The sequence below is a fragment of the Cavia porcellus genome, unplaced genomic scaffold, assembly GCF_034190915.1.
Source record: "Cavia porcellus strain 051 isolate PalLab524CR breed Dunkin Hartley unplaced genomic scaffold, mCavPor4.1 scaffold_2, whole genome shotgun sequence".
Taxonomy (NCBI): domain Eukaryota; kingdom Metazoa; phylum Chordata; class Mammalia; order Rodentia; family Caviidae; genus Cavia; species Cavia porcellus.
Window position 1 is genome coordinate 117,428,529 of NW_026947485.1, and position 21,864 is coordinate 117,450,392.

The 21,864-nt window shown below is 37.7% G+C and overlaps 1 protein-coding gene across 1 annotated transcript in view; it reads left to right on the forward strand.

The window, feature by feature from the left end:
- The window catches only part of LOC100736080 (olfactory receptor 2T11-like), a 31,287-nt gene extending 9,671 nt beyond the window's left edge, over window positions 1-21,616 (forward strand). The window contains exon 4 of the mRNA XM_003479493.2: window positions 21,113-21,616. Coding sequence (XP_003479541.2) covers window positions 21,113-21,616 — 504 coding nt within the window. The remainder of the gene's footprint in view (window positions 1-21,112) is intronic.
- Window positions 21,617-21,864: the final 248 nt, after the last annotated feature.

Sequence of the window (21,864 nt, forward strand, 5' to 3'; positions counted from 1 at the left end):
TAAAATCGGGTACAAGACAAGGATGTCCTTTATCACCACTCCTATTTAATATAGTACTGGAAGTACTAGCCAGAGCAATTAGGCAAGAAAGAGAAATAAAAGGGGTAAAGATAGGAAAAGAAGAAGTTAAATTATCATTGTTTGCAGATGACATGATACTCTACATAGAAGACCCCCTAAACTCCATTGAAAGACTCTTAGATACAATAAATAAATTCAGTAATGTGGCTGGATACAAAATCAATACTCAGAAATCAATAGCATTCCTATACACAAACAACAAAACCACAGAGAGGGAAATAAGGGAAACTGGACTATTCACATTAGCAAGCAAAAAAATGAAATATTTAGGAATTACTCTTACGAAAGAAGTGAAAGACTTATACAGTGAAAACTATATTACACTGAAAAAGGAAATTGAAGATGATCTCAGAAAATGGAAAGACATCCCTTGCTCATGGATAGGAAGAACAAACATTGTGAAGATGGCCATTCTCCCAAAACTCTTATACAGATTCAATGCAATCCCAATAGAAATACCATCAACATACCTTATAGATCTAGAGAAATCACTCCTAAATTTCATCTGGAACCAGAAGAGACCTAGAATCGCAAAAGCAATTCTAAGCAGCAAAGACAAAGCAGGAGGCATCACAATCCCTGACTTGAAATTATACTACAAAGCAACAGTAGTAAAATCAACATGGTATTGGAATCAAAACAGAGCTGAAGATCAATGGAATAGATTAGAAGATACAACCACAACTACAAACACACTCAACCACCTTATCTTCGATAAAGGAGCCAAGCAGGTTCACTGGAACAACGAAAGCCTCTTTAATAAATGGTGCTGGAAAAACTGGCTCTCCATTTGCCAAAAACTAAAGCTAGACCCATGTCTATCACCATGTACTAAATTAAAATCTAAATGGGTCAAAGATCTGAATATTAAAACAGAAACGCTAAATCTATTGGAAGACAAATTGGGTAGAAACCTTGGAGACATAGGAGTAGGTAGAGAATTCATGAATAGGACTCAAACTGCACGGGAAATACTTCCCAGAATCAATAACTGGGACCACTTCTTATTAAAAAGTTTTTGCATGTCAAAAGAAATCTCCAGCATAGTGAAAAGAAAACCCACAAACTGGGAAAAGATTTTAGTGAACTCTCTCTCAGACAAGGGCCTCTTGTCTAAAACATATAAAGAATTAAAAAAACTCAGACCTTCAAAATTCAAAGATCCAATCCAAAAATGGGCATCTGAGATGAATACGCAATTCTCAGATGAAGAAATGCAAATGGCAAATAAATACATGAAAAAATGCTCATCATCATTGGTCATTAGAGAAATGCAAATTAAAACCACACTGAGATACCATCTCACTCCTGAAAGAATGGCCAGGATCAAGAAAACCAACAACAACAAATGCTGGAGAGGCTGTGGGGAAAAAGGAACTCTCCTGCACTGTTGGTGGGAGTGTAGACTGGTACAGCCTTTGTGGAGATCTGTCTGGAGGTTTCTCAAAAAGTTGGGATTGGAAATCCCATTTATTCCAGCTATTCCACTTCTAGGCATATTCCCAGAAGAACTGAAAGCATCATACCACAGGGATATATGTGCACCTATGTTTATAGCAGCACAATTTGTAATCGCCAGATCTTGGAAACAACCCAAGTGTCCATCAACTGAGGAATGGATAAAAAAGTTGTGGTATTTCTATACAATGGAGTATTATTCAGCTATAAAGAAGGATCGCATTGAGATATTTATCAATAAATGGGCGCAGCTTGAGACCATACTCATAAGTGAAATAAATCAATCTCGCATGTATGAATACCGAATAGTTTCCCTAATGTAAGTAATGATTCAAATATATAAAAATATGTGATAATCATGATTCCCCATTATGTGGCCTTGAAGCCTTATAAAATTTTCACTTATTAATTAGAAAGGCTTTACTCTGGGCTTTTTGATATGGAAATATTTGAAGCTATAGTATATGAAGTTTTATCCAAATATTTTAAGGAAAAAGACAGACACTATGGTAACTACTATTCTTTAAAAAAAATTATTCAGCTATTTCTTATGTTTATTTTAATTAAGGGAAAAACTTAAAAAATTAGGATATATAGTAGTAACTTTTTAATCTCCTATTAACTTGTTTTGAAGTCCTGTAATACTCCCAAGATCTTGTTTTGACTGATTAGACTCTGTTCCATTCTGTGCGATAGTAGCAAGTTTGAAGGTATAGGCAACTAATTTGAAGGCAATAAGATTCACAAAGATGCCCATTCTGGTTTGACTATTGTCTCCTTTGGAAGTCCTGTAATGTTCACAATGCCTAAGTTTTATTGGTCTTGTTCTCCACTGTTTTGTCCGGCTTTATAATATCTAATGAGATGGACAATTCCTTTTAAGGAAACAAGAGACAATGTTGATAACCATAGTTGATGACCTTGTACTCTGTTCTACATCATGTGCTATGTCTATCCTTGGTTTGGACTTACAGCTTTGTTTTGCCATATTTGACTTTATTCTCTCCCCCCCAAGAGAGTAACGAGAACTGAGGAGTAATAAAATCCAAAATGTATAAATTTTGTTATAAAAAAGAGAGGGAGGGGAAAAAAAAAAGAGCTCTAACGGATATAACAACAAGTGTGTTTAGGGATGTTAAATAGCTGACTATATTAATGTTTTTGGATCATTGAACACAGCTGTTTGCAGTCTCTCCGTTTGAATGTCTACTTTGTATTCTTTGATACTGTGATTTGAGCAACTATTTCCAAGATGATATTATGTAATCTATTAACAGGTGATTTCTTACTGTTATGTTTTTTTTGTAGTTATGTATTATGTGTAACCTTACACTGCTTTGTTCTGTTTTGTGTTTTTCTCTTTTTCCTCTTAAATAAAAAAAAAAAAAAGGAATTACTCTTACGAAAGAAGTGAAAGACTTATACAGTGAAAATTATAATACACTGAAAAAGGAAATTGAAGATGATCTCAGAAAATGGAAAGACATCCCTTGCTCATGGATAGGAAGAACAAACATTGTGAAAATGGCCATTCTCCCAAAACTGTTATACAGATTCAATGCAATCCCAATAGAAATACCATCAACATACCTTATAGATCTAGAGAAATCACTCCTAAATTTCATCTGGAACCAGAAGAGACCTAGAATCGCAAAGGCAATTCTAAGCAGCAAAGACAAAGCAGGAGGCATCACAATCCCTGACTTGAAGTTATACTACAAAGCAACAGTAGTAAAATCAACATGGTATTGGAATCAAAACAGAGCTGAAGATCAGTGGAATAGATTAGAAGATACAACCACAACTACGAACACACTCAACCACCTTATCTTCGATAAAGGAGCCAAGCAGGTTCACTGGAAGAACGACAGTCTCTTTAATAAATGGTGCTGGAAAAACTGGCTCTCCATTTGCCGAAAACTAAAGCTAGACCCATGTCTATCACCATGTACTAAATTAAAATCTAAATGGGTCAAAGATCTGAATATTAAAACAGAAACACTAAATCTATTGGAAGACAAAATAGGTAGAAACCTTGGAGACATAGGAGTAGGTAAAGAATTCATGAACAGGACTCAAACCGCACGGGAAATACTTCCCAGAATCAATAACTGGGACCACTTCTTATTAAAAACTTTCTGCATGTCAAAAGAAATCTCCAGCATAGTGAAAAGAAAACCCACAAACTGGGAAAAGATTTTAGTGAACTCTCTCTCAGACAAGGGCCTCTTGTCTAAAACATATAAAGAATTAAAGAAACTCAGACCTCCGAAATTCAAAGATCCAATCCAAAAATGGGCATCTGAGATGAATATGCAATTCTCAGATGAAGAAATGCAAATGGCAAATAAATACATGAAAAAATGCTCATCATCATTGGTCATTAGAGAAATGCAAATTAAAACCACACTGAGATACCATCTCACTCCTGAAAGAATGGCCAGGATCAAGAAAACCGACAACAAATGCTGGAGAGGCTGTGGGGAAAAAGGAACTCTCCTGCACTGCTGGTGGGAGTGTAGACTGGTACAGCCTTTGTGGAGATCTGTCTGGAGGTTTCTCAAAAAGTTGGGATTGGAAATCCCATTTATTCCAGCTATTCCACTTCTAGGCATATTCCCAGAAGAACTGAAAGCATCATACCACAGGGATATATGTGCACCTATGTTTATAGCAGCACAATTTGTAATCGCCAGATCTTGGAAACAACCCAAGTGTCCATCAACTGAGGAATGGATAAAAAAGTTGTGGTATTTCTATACAATGGAGTATTATTCAGCTATAAAGAAGGATCACATTGAGATATTTATCAATAAATGGGCGCAGCTTGAGACCATACTCATAAGTGAAATAAATCAATCTCGCATGTGTGAATACCGAATAGTTTCCCTAATGTAAGTAATGATTCAAATATATAAAAATATGTGGTAATCATGATTCCCCATTAGGTGGCCTTGAAGCCTTATAAAGTTTTCACTCATTAATTAGAAAGGCTTTATTCTGGGCTTCTTGATATGAAAATATTTGAAGCTAGAGTATATGAAGTTTTATCCAAATATTTCAAGGAAAAAGACACTATGGTAACTACTATTAAGTCAGGTTATAAGGTGGTGAAGTACTAGGTTATTAAAACAGTCATGCTGTGACCTCTATTGTTATATTGTTATGTCCTGTTTTATCTCAATCTCCCCCTTATTGTTTCAAAAAAAATTATTTAGTCATTTCTTATGTTTGTCTTAATTAAAGAAAAAATTCAAAAAAATTAGGATATATAAATAGTAACTCTTTTCGATTTCCTATTAACTTGTTTTGAAGTCCTGTAGTACTCCCACGATCTTGTTTTGACTGATTAGACTCTGTTCCATTCTATACGATAGTATCAAGTTTGAAGACATAGGCAACTACTTTGAAGACAATAAGATTCACTAAGATACCCATTCTGGTTTGACTATTGTCTTCTTTGAAAGTCCTGTAATGTTTACAATGCCTAAGTTTTATTGGTCTTGTTCTCTACTGTTTTGTCCAACTTTATAATATCTAATAAGATAGACAATTCTTTTTAAGGAAACAAGGGACAACGTTGATAACCATTGTTGATAAACTTGTACTCTGTTCTACACCATGTGCTACGTCTATCCTTGGTATTGACTGACAGCTTTGTTTTGCCATATTTGACTGTATTCTTCCCCCCCCCAAAGAAAGTAATAAGCACTAAGGAGTAATAAAATCCAAGATGTGTAAATTTTGTTGTAAAAAAGAGAGGGAAAAAAAAAAAAAGAAAAGGAGCTCTAACGGATATAACAGCAAGTGTGTTTGGGGGTGTTAAATAGCTGACTTTATCAATGTTTTTGGAACATTGAACACAGCTGTTTGCAGTCTCCCTGTTTGAATGTCCACCTTGTGTTCTTTGATACTGTGATTTGAGGAACTATTTTCAAGAAAATAGTGTGTAATCTACTAGCAGGTAATTTATTACTGTTATGGTTTTTTGTTTTGTTTTTTGTTTTGTTTTGTAGTTCTGTATTGCGTGTACCCTTACGCCGCTTTGGTTTGTTTTGTGTTTTTCTCTTTTTCCTCTTAAATAAAAAAAAAAAAAAAAAAAAAAAGGTCTTAAAAGGGGACACGTTCACAAGTGTACTGACTCACCTAGTATCCAATTCCTCTGTCCATAGGAGGCTCAGCTAATGTTAGACAAGCTTTCAGAAATCACATGAAAAACACCAAGCAAACACTTTCAAGCTTATGCTTTTTGGCACTAATGCAGAGATAGAGGGAAATGATTTTCCTCTCCCAGTTCAGATGCAGAGAAAGAATATTCCCTTCAGTATGAAAATCATGAGGTTGTCTTGCATCAGATTGCTAACAATTTTATCTTTGCACTAAAACAAAACAATAGAAGAGAGATCACAGAATGGCCTGGAGAGATGAGTGTCTCCATGTGCAGAAACAGACCTGTGTCACTTAGGAGATCCCTTCAGCACTGTCTCTGTTCCCTTTTAATTCCCTGTCCCCCTGCACTGACGCTTTCCCCTTCCCCTCCTGCCTGAGCCTGCGCCCCCTTTCCATCCCTCCCTCTGCTGAATCTCTGCCTCTCACACAGCACCTTCCTCCACCACCCCTGGCTCCTGCATCTCCTTCCTCCCCTTCCCACAGGGTCTTGCTGGCATCAGGATGCCATGCATTAACACCTAGAAGGGCTTTTGTTCTTCTACTTACAATGTGCTCTTTGCACAGTGAACCAGGACACATCAACAGGGTGATAGATACATCAAAAGTACATGAGAAACAGAGAGTTGGAGAAGTGCATTTAGACAAATTCCCAGAAGTGTCGCAGGTGTGAGTGGCTGGGGCATGGCATGAGGGTTTTCTGCAATGCTGTTCAGTGTCTGTTCAACAAACACTAGTAGCTACCTGGATGTATCATTCTACAATGATTTACTAATCTCCCCACTTCCAACAGGTGAATTCTAATACTGAGTGTTCTACAACCAATTGATTGACTCTTTGATTGTTGACTAATTCATTCAGAAAGGTCTTACTCTGTTGCTGCAGCTGGCATCGAACTGCTGGGATAAAGGAGTCCTCCTTCCTGACACTGATGGTAACTCAGAGCCACCTGCAAGTGCCATCATGCACAGTTTGAACATTCTAAGCATTTTTTTTCATTTTTTGAATTTCATCCTATGTGTTGTAGCTGCCCACAGCCTTCTGAGAGATCAGTCTTTACTTAAGAGAGTGACCAGAGCTTTTCCTCAGGCATTTCATCAACTTTACATATAAGGTAATGTGTCATTCTTAGGTCTTCCTTCTTATTAAAAATAACATATTAATGTGGTAACAAAAATTATAAATTATACCACCTTAAGACCAATTTTGATCCAATCATACATTCAGTGCAGCATGACTGTTCCAGATGTGAAGAAAAGTTACAGAAAAAAGTGGGATTTTTTTCCCAAACACTGCCAGTGACAATATTGGATTTTGATCCTGATCCCTATGAACTCCTCTGATGAAGGCTGAGCCCCCGGGGGGAAGGCAGAGTCAGATTCAGACTGCAGCCCTGCATCTCTCAAGCTGACACAGACTGCATCTGCAACCCACGGTCAGGTGTTTTGCTGCCAACCTTGATATTATCTCTCCCAAAGGAGAGAAGCACATGTCTCCAAATGCAGCTTCTAGTAGTCATGACAGGGGATGAAAGACCCCCAGGAGCAGCACACAGATAAAACCCATGTTTATTCCCTGCTGAGTACCAGCTGAGCTGGACTTGTGAGGACCACCCAGCTCATCTTGGAGGGACATGAGAGCCCTGGGCTCTTCCTGCAGGTATGGGATATGGATGTGAAATTACCAAATCTTCCCTCCTACACCTTGAAGTAGATATTTATATCTCTATAATGTAAAGTCTAGTCGTGAAAATCATAAAGTCTCCCTGCTAAATATATTTTTAGTACCCAGGCAGATTTCAGACAAGATGAGGGATCCAGGAAGTGGAAAACACTTAGACAATGATTTAACATAAAGAGAATGCAGACCTTGGTTGCCCACAAAGGGAAGCAAATCCCTGAAGTTCTGCTTCCCTGAAGTTCTTCCACACCATTAGACCCTGACTCTACGGAGCTGTTAAATACAGGAGTCAGGGTAACTGGAACAACAGGTAACATGAGAACGTGGAGAAGTTGTTTACCTAAAACCAAGGGCTGCTTCATACTTAAATATGCAGCTAAATCAGATGCAGTTTACTATTTATTTGATCTTGTGTTGAGGCTGAATTTCTTAAATCCAAATACCACCAGAGTCATTAGCAAACATCCCATTGTGTGCTTTCAGCAAAAGTGCAGAGATGCAAGGAGGTATTCTTGCTTGTAGTTTGGGCCAGTATGTCCAGTGGTGTCAACAAATGGGTAGAAGCACAGATTGGCAAAGAGGATGAGACTAGGCACCTACTAGGAGGTGACTTTGCACAAAGCCCTAAAGAACACGAGGCCATGACCTACACAGATTGATGGGCCCAGCTAGGTGACCAGTGGGGACTGGGGCTGTGAGCTGCGGGTACTCAAAGGGCACAAAGGCAGGAGGTGAGCGCTGGATCTCTGGCATAGAAACAGACAGGAGGAGGTAAAGAGACCAGAACCTGACGAATGCTGAACTGCAGAGCAGTATGATGCAGAGTGGGTTCCCAATATCAGTGTGATTCCCAAGCTGAGAGGAGACTAAAGAGACAGAGCCGAGGGCAGAGAGGTCAGGGACAGCTCCCAGAACATCAGGCACAGACAATGATGTATTATAGCCCTGAGTGTGCTGAGAAGTGTGCATGCTTCATTTCAACTTTTATTCCTTTTGATAAAATGTGTAAATTCTCTAACATAACTATGAAATTTTCTCTCTCCTACTTGGTGTGGGTTAACTTCGTAAAGAAGTTTCAAGTCTAACTTAAAATGACATTTTGATTCATAGACGTCAACTAAAATGTCTCTTAGATAATATTTATTTCCACTTGTCCTGGGTAGGTGGAAGAGAACTCACATGAGGGGATGGGTGGCTGGGACCCCCTGCGAGGGCCTTAGCTCTGAGCACAGGTGTTGGGGGGCAGCCAGCAAAGGAAGCCCCACCTGCAGCCACCTGCACAGTCATCAGGACCTCTGAGGTTAGGAGCGGGAGCACCTCACTCTGCTGCGAAATCTTACTTTGTCTAAAGCCAAGCTTACTGGTGCACTTTGGATGTATAGTGATTACATCATCACAGGAAACTTGTACCTATGCATGATATGTCTTGATTCTTCTTTTTTCCCAACCCCTCTTCTCCCTTAAATCACTCTTCCTCTCCCTACTTACAAATCTTTTTTTCCACTTTATAATTTGTTTTCTACCATTATTTTCATTTATCCTTTCTTCCTTTCACCCTTTCCTCACCCTAGTTCCTTTTTCTTTTTGATTCATTTCTTCCCACTTCACAATATCTATTGAATATTTTGGTCCTTAATTACTCTTTTGGTTCTCACATCAGGGAGACAATATGGTATTTACACTTCATTCTAATTTATTTCACTGAAAAATATGGTCACAAATTGCATCCATTTACTGATGAATGTCTCAGGTTTATCTTTCTTTATGATAGAGTATACAAAATTATATCCAAAAAACCCATCTTCTTTATCCTGAAGGAGCGGTGCTCCTCCTTTTGCCCTTTTCCTTCTTGCTGCTTGTCACTGCCATGAACTGTTGCCCCTTAGCCTGCTTTGGAACCAGCTAAGGAAAGACTGAAACCTCGAAAATCTGTAAGCGAGATAAAGCTTTACTTCCCTAAGTTTGAGGCTCAGATATTTTTCCCCCAGGAACAAGAGAAAAGTAATCAAGGCAATGCTTACGCCTGTCTTGCACCCTCAGAAAATTAACTGAGTATAACGACATCATTTTCTTCAAGTGTCCGATAAATCGTAAGCAATAACATTTTTATTGGGTTTGTATGTTTGGGAGTCTGTAGTTGTATGTATTTGTTAAGGAAGGAGGTGAGGTACATATCTGGGCATTCCCACAGAGCTACATCCTCTACTTTTTTTAGTTTTAATTTTTTGAGACTGGATCTCATTAAATCACTAATTTGCACAGATCAGGTTCGAACTTGCAACTATCCTTTTTCTTCCTCATGTAAGGTTATCATTACAGGAACGTGTCCACTCATCTAACTAAAAAGTATTGTTTCTTGGTGCTGGGGATTTAGCTCAGTGGCATATGCGCCTGCCTTGCAAGCAGGCAGTTGTGAGTTCAATCCCTAGTACCGATAAAAAGGAAAAAGACAAAAAAAATGTATTGTTTCTTATAATTTATGGAGTGTTCTAGTCATCTGGTCACAAATAGGATTGAATTTCCAATATATATTTCAAAGGGAAAAAGAAAATATAAATGTAAAATTGAATCCATATTTGATTTTATGAAAAGAAACGTTAAAAATATAGGAAAAAGAAAAAATTCACTGGTAGAAATCAGCTGAACCTAAGCAGTACATTTGATGGTAGTGCCTAAAATGCTTTTCAATGTAGAATTTAGGGACATTTCTCTGTAAATTTAAGGTGCCTTAAATATCATAACGAAATACTAGACCCCCAAAGGGCAACATAAATAAATACAAAAAAGTAGTAGTAGAAAAGTAGATACCTATGTCATAGGAAAATAAACACTAATGTTTCAAAGTAAAGAAAGAAAATAGTAAAATATGATGGTTCTTCATAAGAAGTTTTAGAATAGAGAAGCTGTGCAAAGTGAAAAATAGTTCTGTATGATAAAAACTCCAAGTTTTAATATAACACCACAGAATTATTTCTGGAAAGACAATCACAGAATCACACCACGTCTGGAGAAAAAGTTGAGCCCTCAAAAAAACAAATTAGTATCAGAGTGCATTTGCAGATTAAAAGCAAGAAAATCAAAGTCAGATTAGCATTTGGAGTGTCATTCCATCAGTGATGGTTGCATTAATTTTAGAGAGGTGAGGGAGGGGCCAGTTTCAATGGAGAGGTCAGTTGGAAAATACAAAACTGAATGACGGGGAACTGCACTGTAAGCCAGGAGAAATAGGCATGGGAAGGATCTGACGAATGGGGAAAATTAGTGCAGTAAAGTCCCAGAAGTTTGTGGGTTATTGGGAAGATGGAGAGAGATGACCCTGGATTTTGATTTGTCTGTCATGGAAGGAAGTTATCATTAGCCAAGACTGGAAATACAGAAGGTGAGAAAGATTATGATGTGAATAAACTAAATCAGATTTCCTTGAAAAGATAGCTTAGTGGAAATGCACTTCAGAATCACCAAGTACATGAAATTCTAGGTGGAGGAATGGTAAAACACAGAGAGAAAAGAGGATTAAAGAATGATATTCACCAACACTAGAAGATCACACTGCAGAGAGAAATAAACCAATGACAAAGCAGGGATGGTCCCGATGGTGAGAAAGAATGGCCAGATCAAGAAAATCACCAATAACAAATACTGGAGAGACAGTGGGGGAAAAGGAACTCTCCTGCACTGTTGGTGGGAGTGTAGACTGGTGCAGCCATTGAGGAGGTCAGTCTGGAGATTCCTCAGAAAGCTGGGATTGGAAGTCCGATTTGACGCAGCTATTCCACTTCTAGGCATATTCCCAGAAGAACTGAAAACATCATAGCACTGTGATATATGTGCACCCATGTTTATAGCAGCATAATTTGTAATAGCCAGATCTTGGAAACAAATTTGTTGCCCATTAATTGAGGATTGGATAAAAAAGATGTAGTGTTTTATATAGTGGAATACTACTCAACTATAAAGCAGGATTACATTGATGCTTTTACAGGTAAATGGATGCGACTTGAGACCGTATTCATAAGTGAAATAAAGCAAACTCACATGTGTAAACACTACATTGTCTTCCTAGTTTGAGAAACAGAAAGAGTAAATTAGATACAAAATCTTCAATAAATATTGTGAAAGGATAAGAAACTGCTCAAAGAGGAAAAAATAAGTCAAAGAGGGAAAAGAAGGAAAAAAGGAAAAAGAAGTTTTAAATGTGTATATACACACTTAAGACAGCTAAGATGATTGTGCTACTGATTCTTTTAGTTCTTTGAATTAAGCAGTTAACATTTATAAGACTGGATCAACTTTGCATGTAAATATCTGGTAATCTGAGTAACTCCTTAAAGATAACTATGCAAAATAGCAACCTTAGTTATGTTCCTACCACCTTGTTTTGAGGACCTATATCATCATTGTTTTGAGCTCTTTGTTGTGGTTTTTTTTTTTTTTTGTCTCTTTTGTTTTTCATTTTTCTAGTAATTTGTTTTGTTTTGGATTTGGTTTTTCTCTCTAATGCATGGACCTATATATGCCTAGAACTTGTCCTAGAGAATTTATAAGAATGATTTTATTGTGTGTGATGGTAAGAACAGCTACTTTGAAGAAAACGAAACAACATTATGGTTTCCCTTGCTGATTCCTATCACCTTGTTGTGAAGCCCAGTACAGCTTTGATTCTTTGTTCTGATTAATTTTAGTCTGTTTTGCATTATTTAATTTAATATGTGAAGGCATGGACAGCTACTTTGAAGAGACTAAGAGATATTATGGTAGCCATTGCTGATTTTCCTATTGTCTGGTTTTGAAGGCCTGTAATGCTTTTATTCTTTTCTTTTGATCAGTTTTATACTATGTTGTCTTGTTTAACTTCATTCTGTGACAATACGAACTGTTAAAAAAAAAAAGAAATATTAACCACTGTTGATTTCCATTGTCTTATTTTGAAATCCTGTGTTACTTGTATTATTCTTTTCTGATCTGCTTTGTTCTGTTTCACTTTGTGCTATTCTCTTTAAAATAAAAAAATTAAAAATGCTTATGAAATAACTATTGCTTGTTTTATTTAACACACATATTTTCAAATTCCAACTTTACTAGAGGTGAGTATTGTAACCATTTTAGAAAATAGTTCACCAAATATCTTTTCAGCCTGCCAGCACATGTCATGCCAATTTTGACTTTCCTCTTTGTTTATATTTTTATTATTCACATTGCAATAAATGTCAGTGTTCTTGTTTAATTTTCCATTTCAGGAGTTGTTGTTAAATTTTTCATTCAAATTCAGTAAATAGTAGAGATATTAAGCACTTTCCATTCCATGTATGATTGATTACTTTTATCAGTTTTAGTAAATATATAAATGTCATATGAGATATATATAAAATACATGTAAGCCATTAAGATACACACTAGAGACATTACAGTTTTGTTGTAGCTGCCGATAAGTATTTTTATTCTATTTTAATAGTTACCATCAACTTACATTTAAATTATTAATATTTATACTTTTAGTTCATAAGTGGTAACTGTATATGCTCTTTCAGTTTTGATTGATTTTTCCCAGAAGTTACATACAACTACCATTTTAACTTGCATTTTTCATTTTTAAAAAATTATATATTCCTTGTTCCTGACAAGGTAATTAAGGAAGCCAAGCCTCATGTAGTCATGGAGGCACTGAATCTAGCATGTGTGATTGGTTCAATGTCTAGCGCTGGGATTGGTGGTATGAGTACAGTACCCTTGCAGGGCAGAGCTGACATATAATGTAATATAATATAATATAATATAATATAATATAATATAATATAATATAGTATAGTATAGTATAATAGGAGGTTTGATTCCCCCTTCTTTGCCCTTTCTACTTTTGCTGTTTAGGGTCAACATGAACAACTGACCCTCAGCCATGCCACCCAGCCTTGGAGCCAGCTGATTATGCACTGAAACCAACAAAAATTGTGAGTTAAGACAATCTTTTCTTCCATAAATTTGACCATCAGTATAGTGATGAGAGGAAAGTAACCAAGATATAGCTTGATTGGACTTCCCGGAGAACATGGTGGACAGAGAGCAGCAGAGAGCAGAGGCTCTCTGAAAGATGCAGCTTAGAATTCAGGAATGGTACAGAGTAAGGAATCATAAGCAAGTGGAGATATGCCCTCTGACCCAAGAACGAACTGGGCTGAGAGAAACCAACTTGGAATGCAATCCTGGTGCTATAACAGGAACAGAAAAGCCTCAGTGTGGAAGCTGGAGCCCGCGGCATTGGAAGCTGCGATTTGGGTTTCCCACCACGCGGCGGCTGCGTCTACATTGGCTAGGCAGGGAAAGAGACGCGCGGAAGCTCTGAGAACAGGAATCGGTGAACGGAGTTGAAAGCAGGACGGGCGGGGAGCTGTACATTGACTTGCGGTGAGGTGAGTGAGAGAAACTGAGACTCTTCCACAGTTTAGGAGATGCCAACAGAGGACATTCTGGGACTGGGCAGACTTGCGGGAACAGGGCGCTGCAGTGACTTCAGCCACGTATCCCCCTCTCAAGCAGGATTGGTGAGAAGTGTCTAGGCTACATGACGCTGCTGGCTGAGACCCAGTAGGCTATCACAACCCAGATCCCAGCACCTGAGGGTGACCTGGAGGGGTGGGCCCCGCATAGGCTGCCTGGTCCGCAACTTCCTGGTGTGGTGCGGTGGGCAGGAACACCTAGCCAGCGCAATTCAATCAGACTGTGGCTGACAGGGAAGGAAGCTGGGCCTCCTAGATACGCTTGCATATATAAGGAACAAAGAATATGGGAAGAGGGAGCAACAAGAAAGGCCCTTCGGCCCCCAATCCTGAGAAACAGGCAATAGCAGACACCACACCAATAAACATAAAGCACTATCTCGAGAACCTCATAGATGAGTTCAGGAATGAAGTTATTAATGACCTGAAGCTAGAAATAAGCAGAATAGTTAGAGAAATGCTAAGCACCACCCAAGAAAAAACAGATGGTGGAATGGAAGAACAGAAAAAGAGGGGAGAATTGTTTGATGGAGAAAATAGAGAAAGCATTAAATATGTGAAGCAGGTTCAAAGAGACTACCAGGAAACTAAAAACTCTATCGAAAACTGGCATAACAGCTTGAAAGAAACTAAGGACAGACTATTTGAATTGGAGGGCAGATTTGTAATATGGGAGAATGAAATGAAAAACTTCTTAAAAGTAACAAAGAAACAAATAGCAATAATACAAAGACTAGAAGATGATAAGAGGACCCATAACTTAAGAATTAAGAACATAAAAGAAGAAGTAGGGACACAAACAAATGAACTACAAAAGCTACTCACAGAAATAATCCAGGAGAATTTTCCTAATTTAGAAAAAGGTAAAGATACTCAGTTGTATGAAGCATACAGGACCCCAGCCACCTAAAACCCAAACAGAGCAACACCCAGGCATATAATAATTAAAATTCCAGAAATTCAATACAAGAACAGAATATTAAAAGCCATCAGAGACAAGAAACAGATCATTTACAAGGGAACACCCATCAGAATTACAGCAGATTTCTCTGCACAAACCATCAAATCACGTAGAGCATGGGGGGAAATAATTCAAGCTTTGAAAGATAATAATCTCCAGCCAAGATTGACATATCCTGCACAGCTACCCCTGGAAATTGATGGAAAAACAAGGTGCTTCCAGGATAAAGAGGAATTAGGGGAATATGCAACCACCAATTCAACTCTACAGAGAATACTGCAGGATATTCTTAAAAAGTAAAATACAAAGAATCCAGAAATAGTGGCAGAGAGGCCGCAATGAATGGAGCAGAAAACAAAATAAAGAAGACAAACCGACAACTAATGACAGAAAAAGAGCTCAACAGAAATGAGGCAGAGAAGATAAGATGGTAGGAACAGCTATTTTGGAGAAAATGACGTCTTAATAGGTAATACTGATTTAATATCATCTTGTTTTGAAGTTTCATCAAGCTTTTGTTCTTCTGTCTCCATTGGTCTAAACAGGTGGTATCTTATTGGATTTTATTATGTATGATAGTATAAGCAAAAACTTTTAAAGACAAGGAGATTATACAGAAACCATTGTTCATTTTCTGTTAGTTGATTCTAAATACCCTGTAATGCTGTCACTGTCTTAAATGGTTTTACATTGTTTTGATATATTTGGTGCTACAGTATGCAAAGTTATACTCAAAGATTTCAAGGAAAGAGACAATATGGTAACTACTTTTATGTCAGGATTATCTTGCGGTGAAACACTATTCTACTTAAATGGTTATGTTTTGATCTGTGCTGTTTTGCTGTTATGCCCTCTTTTATCTCAATCTCCACTTCATTATTTACTTTTTTATTTTTATCCTTTTAATTAAGGGAAAAATAAATAAAAAATAGCAGGATATATTATAGTAACCCACTTTGACTTTCCATTATCTTGATGTAAAGTCCTGTATTACTCTCACCATCTTGTTTTTGACTCATGTCCCCCTATTCTGTTTTGCTTGATAGTACCAGGTTCGAAAGTTTAGGCAACACCTGTGAAGATAGTGGGATTCATTATGATGCCCATTCTGGTTGACTATTATCTACTTTTGAAGACCTATAATGTCTCCAATGTTTTGGTTTTGTCGGTTTTGTTCTTTACTGTTTTGTTCAATTTTATTATAACTGATGATATAGGCAACTCTATTAGAAATAGCGGGAGGCATTATGGTAACCATTGTTGATCACCTTGTATTATGCTTTTACATTATCTATTATGTCCACCCTTTTGATTTGATTGACTCTGTTCTGTTATGTCACATTTGGTTCTACTCCCTTCCAAAAAAGTAATAAGAACTGCGGGAGCAACAAAACCCAAAATGTGTAATTGTCATTGTACAAAAGAGAGGAAAAGAAAGTGCTCTAAATGATATAACTGCATGTATATTTAAGTGTATATGATAGATAATGATATCACTGAGTGTTGTTGGATCATTGAACAGAACTGCTTGCAGTCTCACTGTTGGAATGTCCACTTTACAAGCTTTAATTTTGTAACTTGAACAATTATTTCTAAGATGACAATATATAATCCATTAACTAGTGATTTCCTACTGTTTATTTTTTTCTATAAATCTGTATAACTTGTACCATTTCTCTGCTTTTTTTTGTCCTTAAATAAAATTTAAAAAAAGATATAGCTTGATTTCATTTTTAAACAATATTAAATAACAAATGTTATGGTTGCTCTTCTCATCTTGCATACAATTAAAGAATTTTACATATTTTTAGAGTTTATCATCATACGTAATTCTGCAACTGAATATTCATCACGTTATCAGAAATTAGCTGTACACAATAGAATACTCTAATTAAGGCAGGCTTTCTTACATGCCTTTCTCAGCTGTTTTATAGTCTTACATTTAAAAGCTGTAGACCAACACTATATTAATGATGTAGAAGTTTTTTTTCAGCTTTCTCCTGTCATCTCTTGTATATGAATTTTCAAAATGTGATCAAGTCTAGCTTCTGAATAACTACCCATTGTGTCATAGTCTACATGAAAGAAAAAAGAACATGTGCCTTTTAATCAATGTTTCTGAACATTTATAAACCATATATTATTATAACTCATTAGCTAGAACTTAGTCACATATATTGCTTTTAGAGACTCTAGAAAAGATAGTCTTTAGTCTAGGTAGTCAAATACCTAGTTCTGGCTCAAAGGGTTGCTTTGTGAAATAAAAAGAAACAAATTAATTGAGATTTAGTTAACTTGGACACAATTATTCTCTGTAGTTACACACACACATACACACACACACACACACACACACACACACAAAGTGAACTTCACATTTATTGTGCTAAGGAGAATATACTTACCATTTCTCTAACACAAATATTGCTTCTTATATTTCAAAATTCATCCCATTTTCTGAAGTCTGAGACTGTAATGTTGCGTATTCCCTCTACATATGTAACATGGATGATGAAACAGAAACAAAAGATTCTGAAGAAACAACTTCTGGTGACGAAAATGGAGTTAAAAAAAAGCATAAGTTGATAGTTGTCTATGATGGGACTCTAATTCTACACTTTCTTATTTGTGTAGATTCTATGCTTCAAAGAAATGCAGTCTTTTTAAATCACAATTTAAAAAATCTTCTTGTAGTCTCGTCAAAGAACTTCTTTGTGTGGTGCATCCAAGGGTCCACAACTCAGAACGCTGAGAAATTCATTCTTTTCTTGATGTCCCTTTCTCATCTACAATGATTTTTAGAGGGTTAGGGTTAGGGTTAGGTATGCATACAAAATAGAGTATATCCAGCCATAAAAATTATGTCAATTGTCAGAAAATGGATGCAAGTGGACATTATTGCATTAAATAATATGGTAGACTTGGAAAGATAATTCATCATGTGTTGTTTCTATGATGAAGTACATTTTTAAAAAGATATGAAAATAGAAGTGACATTACTATTATACAAAAGGAAAAGAATAAAGCTTGCAAGAGGCATTAGTGAGGTTGGATATCATCAACATATATTATAAACATTTATGAAAATAGAACAAAACTGTATATTTTGTAAAATTAATATATGCTAATAACATACATCTACCAAGTTAAAATATTACCATCTAGTATTTTACCTGATGTAACTGCAAGAGCAAAAATGCTGAGGGAAAGCATATCAAACTACAAGTGAAGTTTTATCCAAATTTGAGGATACATGTATCTATATCTTGCCATGAGAATATACTTAATTAATGAATTTTAGAATAATGGAGTCTTTCTCAGAGTTGTGGCCTCACTATTGAAAATTTATTTCTAGAATTTTGGAAAAACATGACATAAACTGATATCTGAGGGTTCATTTGTAACCTACTCTTATTATTGTCATTTTCCACTGTCTTACAAGTAAAACCCAACCATGATTTTAGAAAGATGGTTAGGCAAGAATAGACCAATAGAGATTTTTGCAAGCCTTGGAGAGAAAATTTAGTCATTGAAGAAGAGCCAAATCCAGTACAGTTTTACGAAGTGGAAAAAATCTGTGTAATCTGAAGAGTCAGTTGTGAAGGCAGCACCATGTCTGCTTGTCCTAACACAATACACCCTTCCTGGTAGACCCCTAGGGCTCAACCTTACGATCAATCATCAAGTGGTATGCAGACTATAAGTTATGCTCCAAGACAACGTGGTTAAGGGTAGAGCATAAAACAAAATAAATGAATTGATTCAAGAAGAAACCATATAATGTAGTTCAGCTACTGTGGAAATTTAGAGCAGATGCAAGATTATAAGTACAGAAGCTTGAAGTTGATTTGTAAACATCAAAAGAACTAACACACTATAATCAATGTAAAAATCTGTTGTTAGAACATATTTTTTAAGAAAAAATAATTCTCTCTCTTTGGGAGGATATACAGAAAAAATTATTTTTCAGTTTGGCTACAGAATTAGCCTAGGACAGCCACTGACTTAGTGGCTCATCTTTGATCTGAAACAAATGGAGAAAAGAACATGCTGAAAGCTGTATGTCAGCAGAAGGTTAAAGAACATCTGTCTTGTCAGTGACATGCTCCTCATGCCTGCATCCTCATACCTGGGTGGATATTAAACCTCACAGCTGAATCCATAGCTGTGATAGAATCCTAGAAAATAACCCTTTTAACCTTCTGAATGCTAGATGCAGTGCTGGATTGATTACCACTGGATCGCAATAATACCAGGATTGATTAATTCTGCATATTGCCAGAGATGCTCTTAAGTAATGTACCACAATTTATCTTTCCTCTTCAGAGGATTAATCTCCAGGAAGGAATCTCTGTCGTGAATTCAGGCTAAAGATGCTTTCTACAGTAAAGTAAGAATAGACAGGAAGATTATTTGCATTGAAAATGAGTCTGTGAGATTCAGTCTATATACAATGTATAGGTGGACATCTGGGCACAGCCTCAAGTCTTTATTCAAGGTGTGAAGTTCAGAAACTCATTCCTGCATGGAGGCACTGAGGGCCAGTCAGTCATAATCACTGCAAGGTGGATTCCTCCTACCTGTCAGTTCAAATTCAGAGAACAACACAAAAAGCAAATCCATGGTCCTCCCTGTCCATTGCTCTACTTATCCCTTCCCGCAGGCTCTCATTCCCTCTCCCATTTCCAATTTTCCCTTCATGTTTCATTTGTCAACCCAGTGAAGAGCAGAGACTCTGACAGAATAGGACAGAACATAAGCTCCTTGTATAACTAGAAATCCGTGCTGTCCCTGGTTTTACTCATTTAAATTGTATCAGTTAAGAGGATTCAAATAAATATGTAAGGCATTCCCATATTTCAGAATTCTCATTGATACACTACAAATGAAACTTCTTGTTATTTTATAATGGCATACTGGAAATGGTAAGGGGATGAATTTGCTTACATGTAGTCTTGCTCTGCATGGCAATGCCCAATGGCAGAAAGACAAGATATTAAATTATACCATGCTGTTCAATCATGAGATGGGAGCAAGATATTCAGGAGTTTAGAGAAGGAGCATGTCACACATTCTTCTCAAAAAAATATTCCTAAATGAATGAGAAAATTGATGCAAGTGAGGACAAATTGACGTGGAAGAATATTCCAGATTAAAAAAAAAAACATAAGGGTCATGGCAAGACCTGAAAAACAGAGACAAAGACAGAGAAAGACAGAGACAGAGAGAGAGGTAGAGAAAGAGAGAAACAAACAGAGAGAGAGAGGAGGTGAGGGGAAGATGGATACTGCTTGAGATTGTCTGAGGCACTGAAGAAGATATTTAACATGAAACCAGTCATATGGGGCTGGAATTAAGGGATGTCCAGGGATGGAGATATACATGTGAGAGACAGGAAGTGATAGTTTAAAAATGCACAAGTTGATTAAATCAGTCAGGAAGGGAATATAGAATGAGAATAACACTTCAAATAAGGACGTCAAAGAAAAAAATGAGCCAAATGTCACTAAATCCAAGAAGGAAAAAGAATAAATAGAGAGACCCAGAGCACACACAAGAACATGTGGTATGTGGACAATCAAGGTGTGTAAATAAATTTGGAATTAAAATATCTAATGATGGCAGAAGAAACCATCCTGGTGAACAAAGGACTTTTCTTCCTTGTCAAGATAATTTCAGTGACTTATGAGATATGTGGTCTGGCAGTGTTTTAGGCTGTGTGTTTCAAAAATGCACTTCTTAGACTTTGGGAGACACAGCATACTGTTATCTCCACATTGGCTTTCCTTCCCCACCCCCACATAACACCATCATCCCAGAGATAACCAATGGGAAGGGGTGGGGCTGTAAGGATGGGCACATGGCAGGCTTATGGGGATGTGTGGCACTGGGTTGTTCCAGGACAGAGAGCAAAATAAGAGCCCCTGAAGATCTCTCAGCAGAGGGAAACTGAGTCCATGATGCCTGACAAATCATGTTTCCCCGAGTTCCCCTCAATTCACCCCCTAACCAGCTCAGCAGTGGGCCACTCCCGTCGCTAAGGTTCAGGACCAAACACTGAACATTCCAGGCCAGTACTGGGGCTCAGCCAACTAGTCACGCAGCCTTGTGTGATGGAGTGGGCAGACACTGTGGGTCTTTTGACCCTTCTTTTGATTTCATGGAGAACTTTTCGTTCTGTTAGAAGTCGGTTGGCAGTGAGCGGAGAAAAACAGCTCGCTCTCCAGCTCGCAGGACTCGTTAAAGAAAAGTGCCAACTCGTGGCCCAATTCAGCCAGCTTCAGGAAGAACACGAAGCCTTAGAGAGGCTCTCAAGGAGGACCGCCCAGAAGAGGAGGCCAGGGCAGCACAGCGGTGGGAGATGGCCAACAAGAAAGTGTTGGTGTTGAGGAACAGATCCAAGATTCGAGGGCAGATCGACCGCCTCCTCGAAGAGCGAAAAAAAGAGCAATCAGAATGTGTTCGACAACAGCGATCAGAGATGGCAGAGATAGCCAACAGGATCCGGTCCCTAGCAGAGGAATCAACATCAGTGACTTCCGAAATAGCTAACGTGAATCTCGCCTTGTGGAACATGCGCAAACAGCGGCTCCAGAGAGAAAGGACAGATGCTCTGAGTGAGAATGCCCAACTCCACGAAAGCCACTCACAGCTTTCCCAGGAAGCTCAACGGGGAAAGGAAGAAGTGGCTGAAGTCAAGAGTCAACTGGAAAATGGTCCTGGCTCAGGTCATCAGCCAAGAGTGCCTTTGGAAAAACTGTCTATGGTGCTCGATTAAATGCGTCCTTAAAGACCATGGAAGAACAAAGAAACCAACTTCACACTCATCTCTGGGAGGCAGAGAAAACTGAGAAAGAACTGCAAGAGTCTCTGTACCATCTCCAGTCTCAAAAAGGATCTCTGGAGTCAGCCAAAGCACAGCTGCGAGCGGAGTGCCAGAAGCTTCAGCAGAAGGTCACAGTGAGCGGCGAGGTACACCACCAAACTGTGCTGCGCTGCCACACCAAACTGAGACAGCAGGCCAAA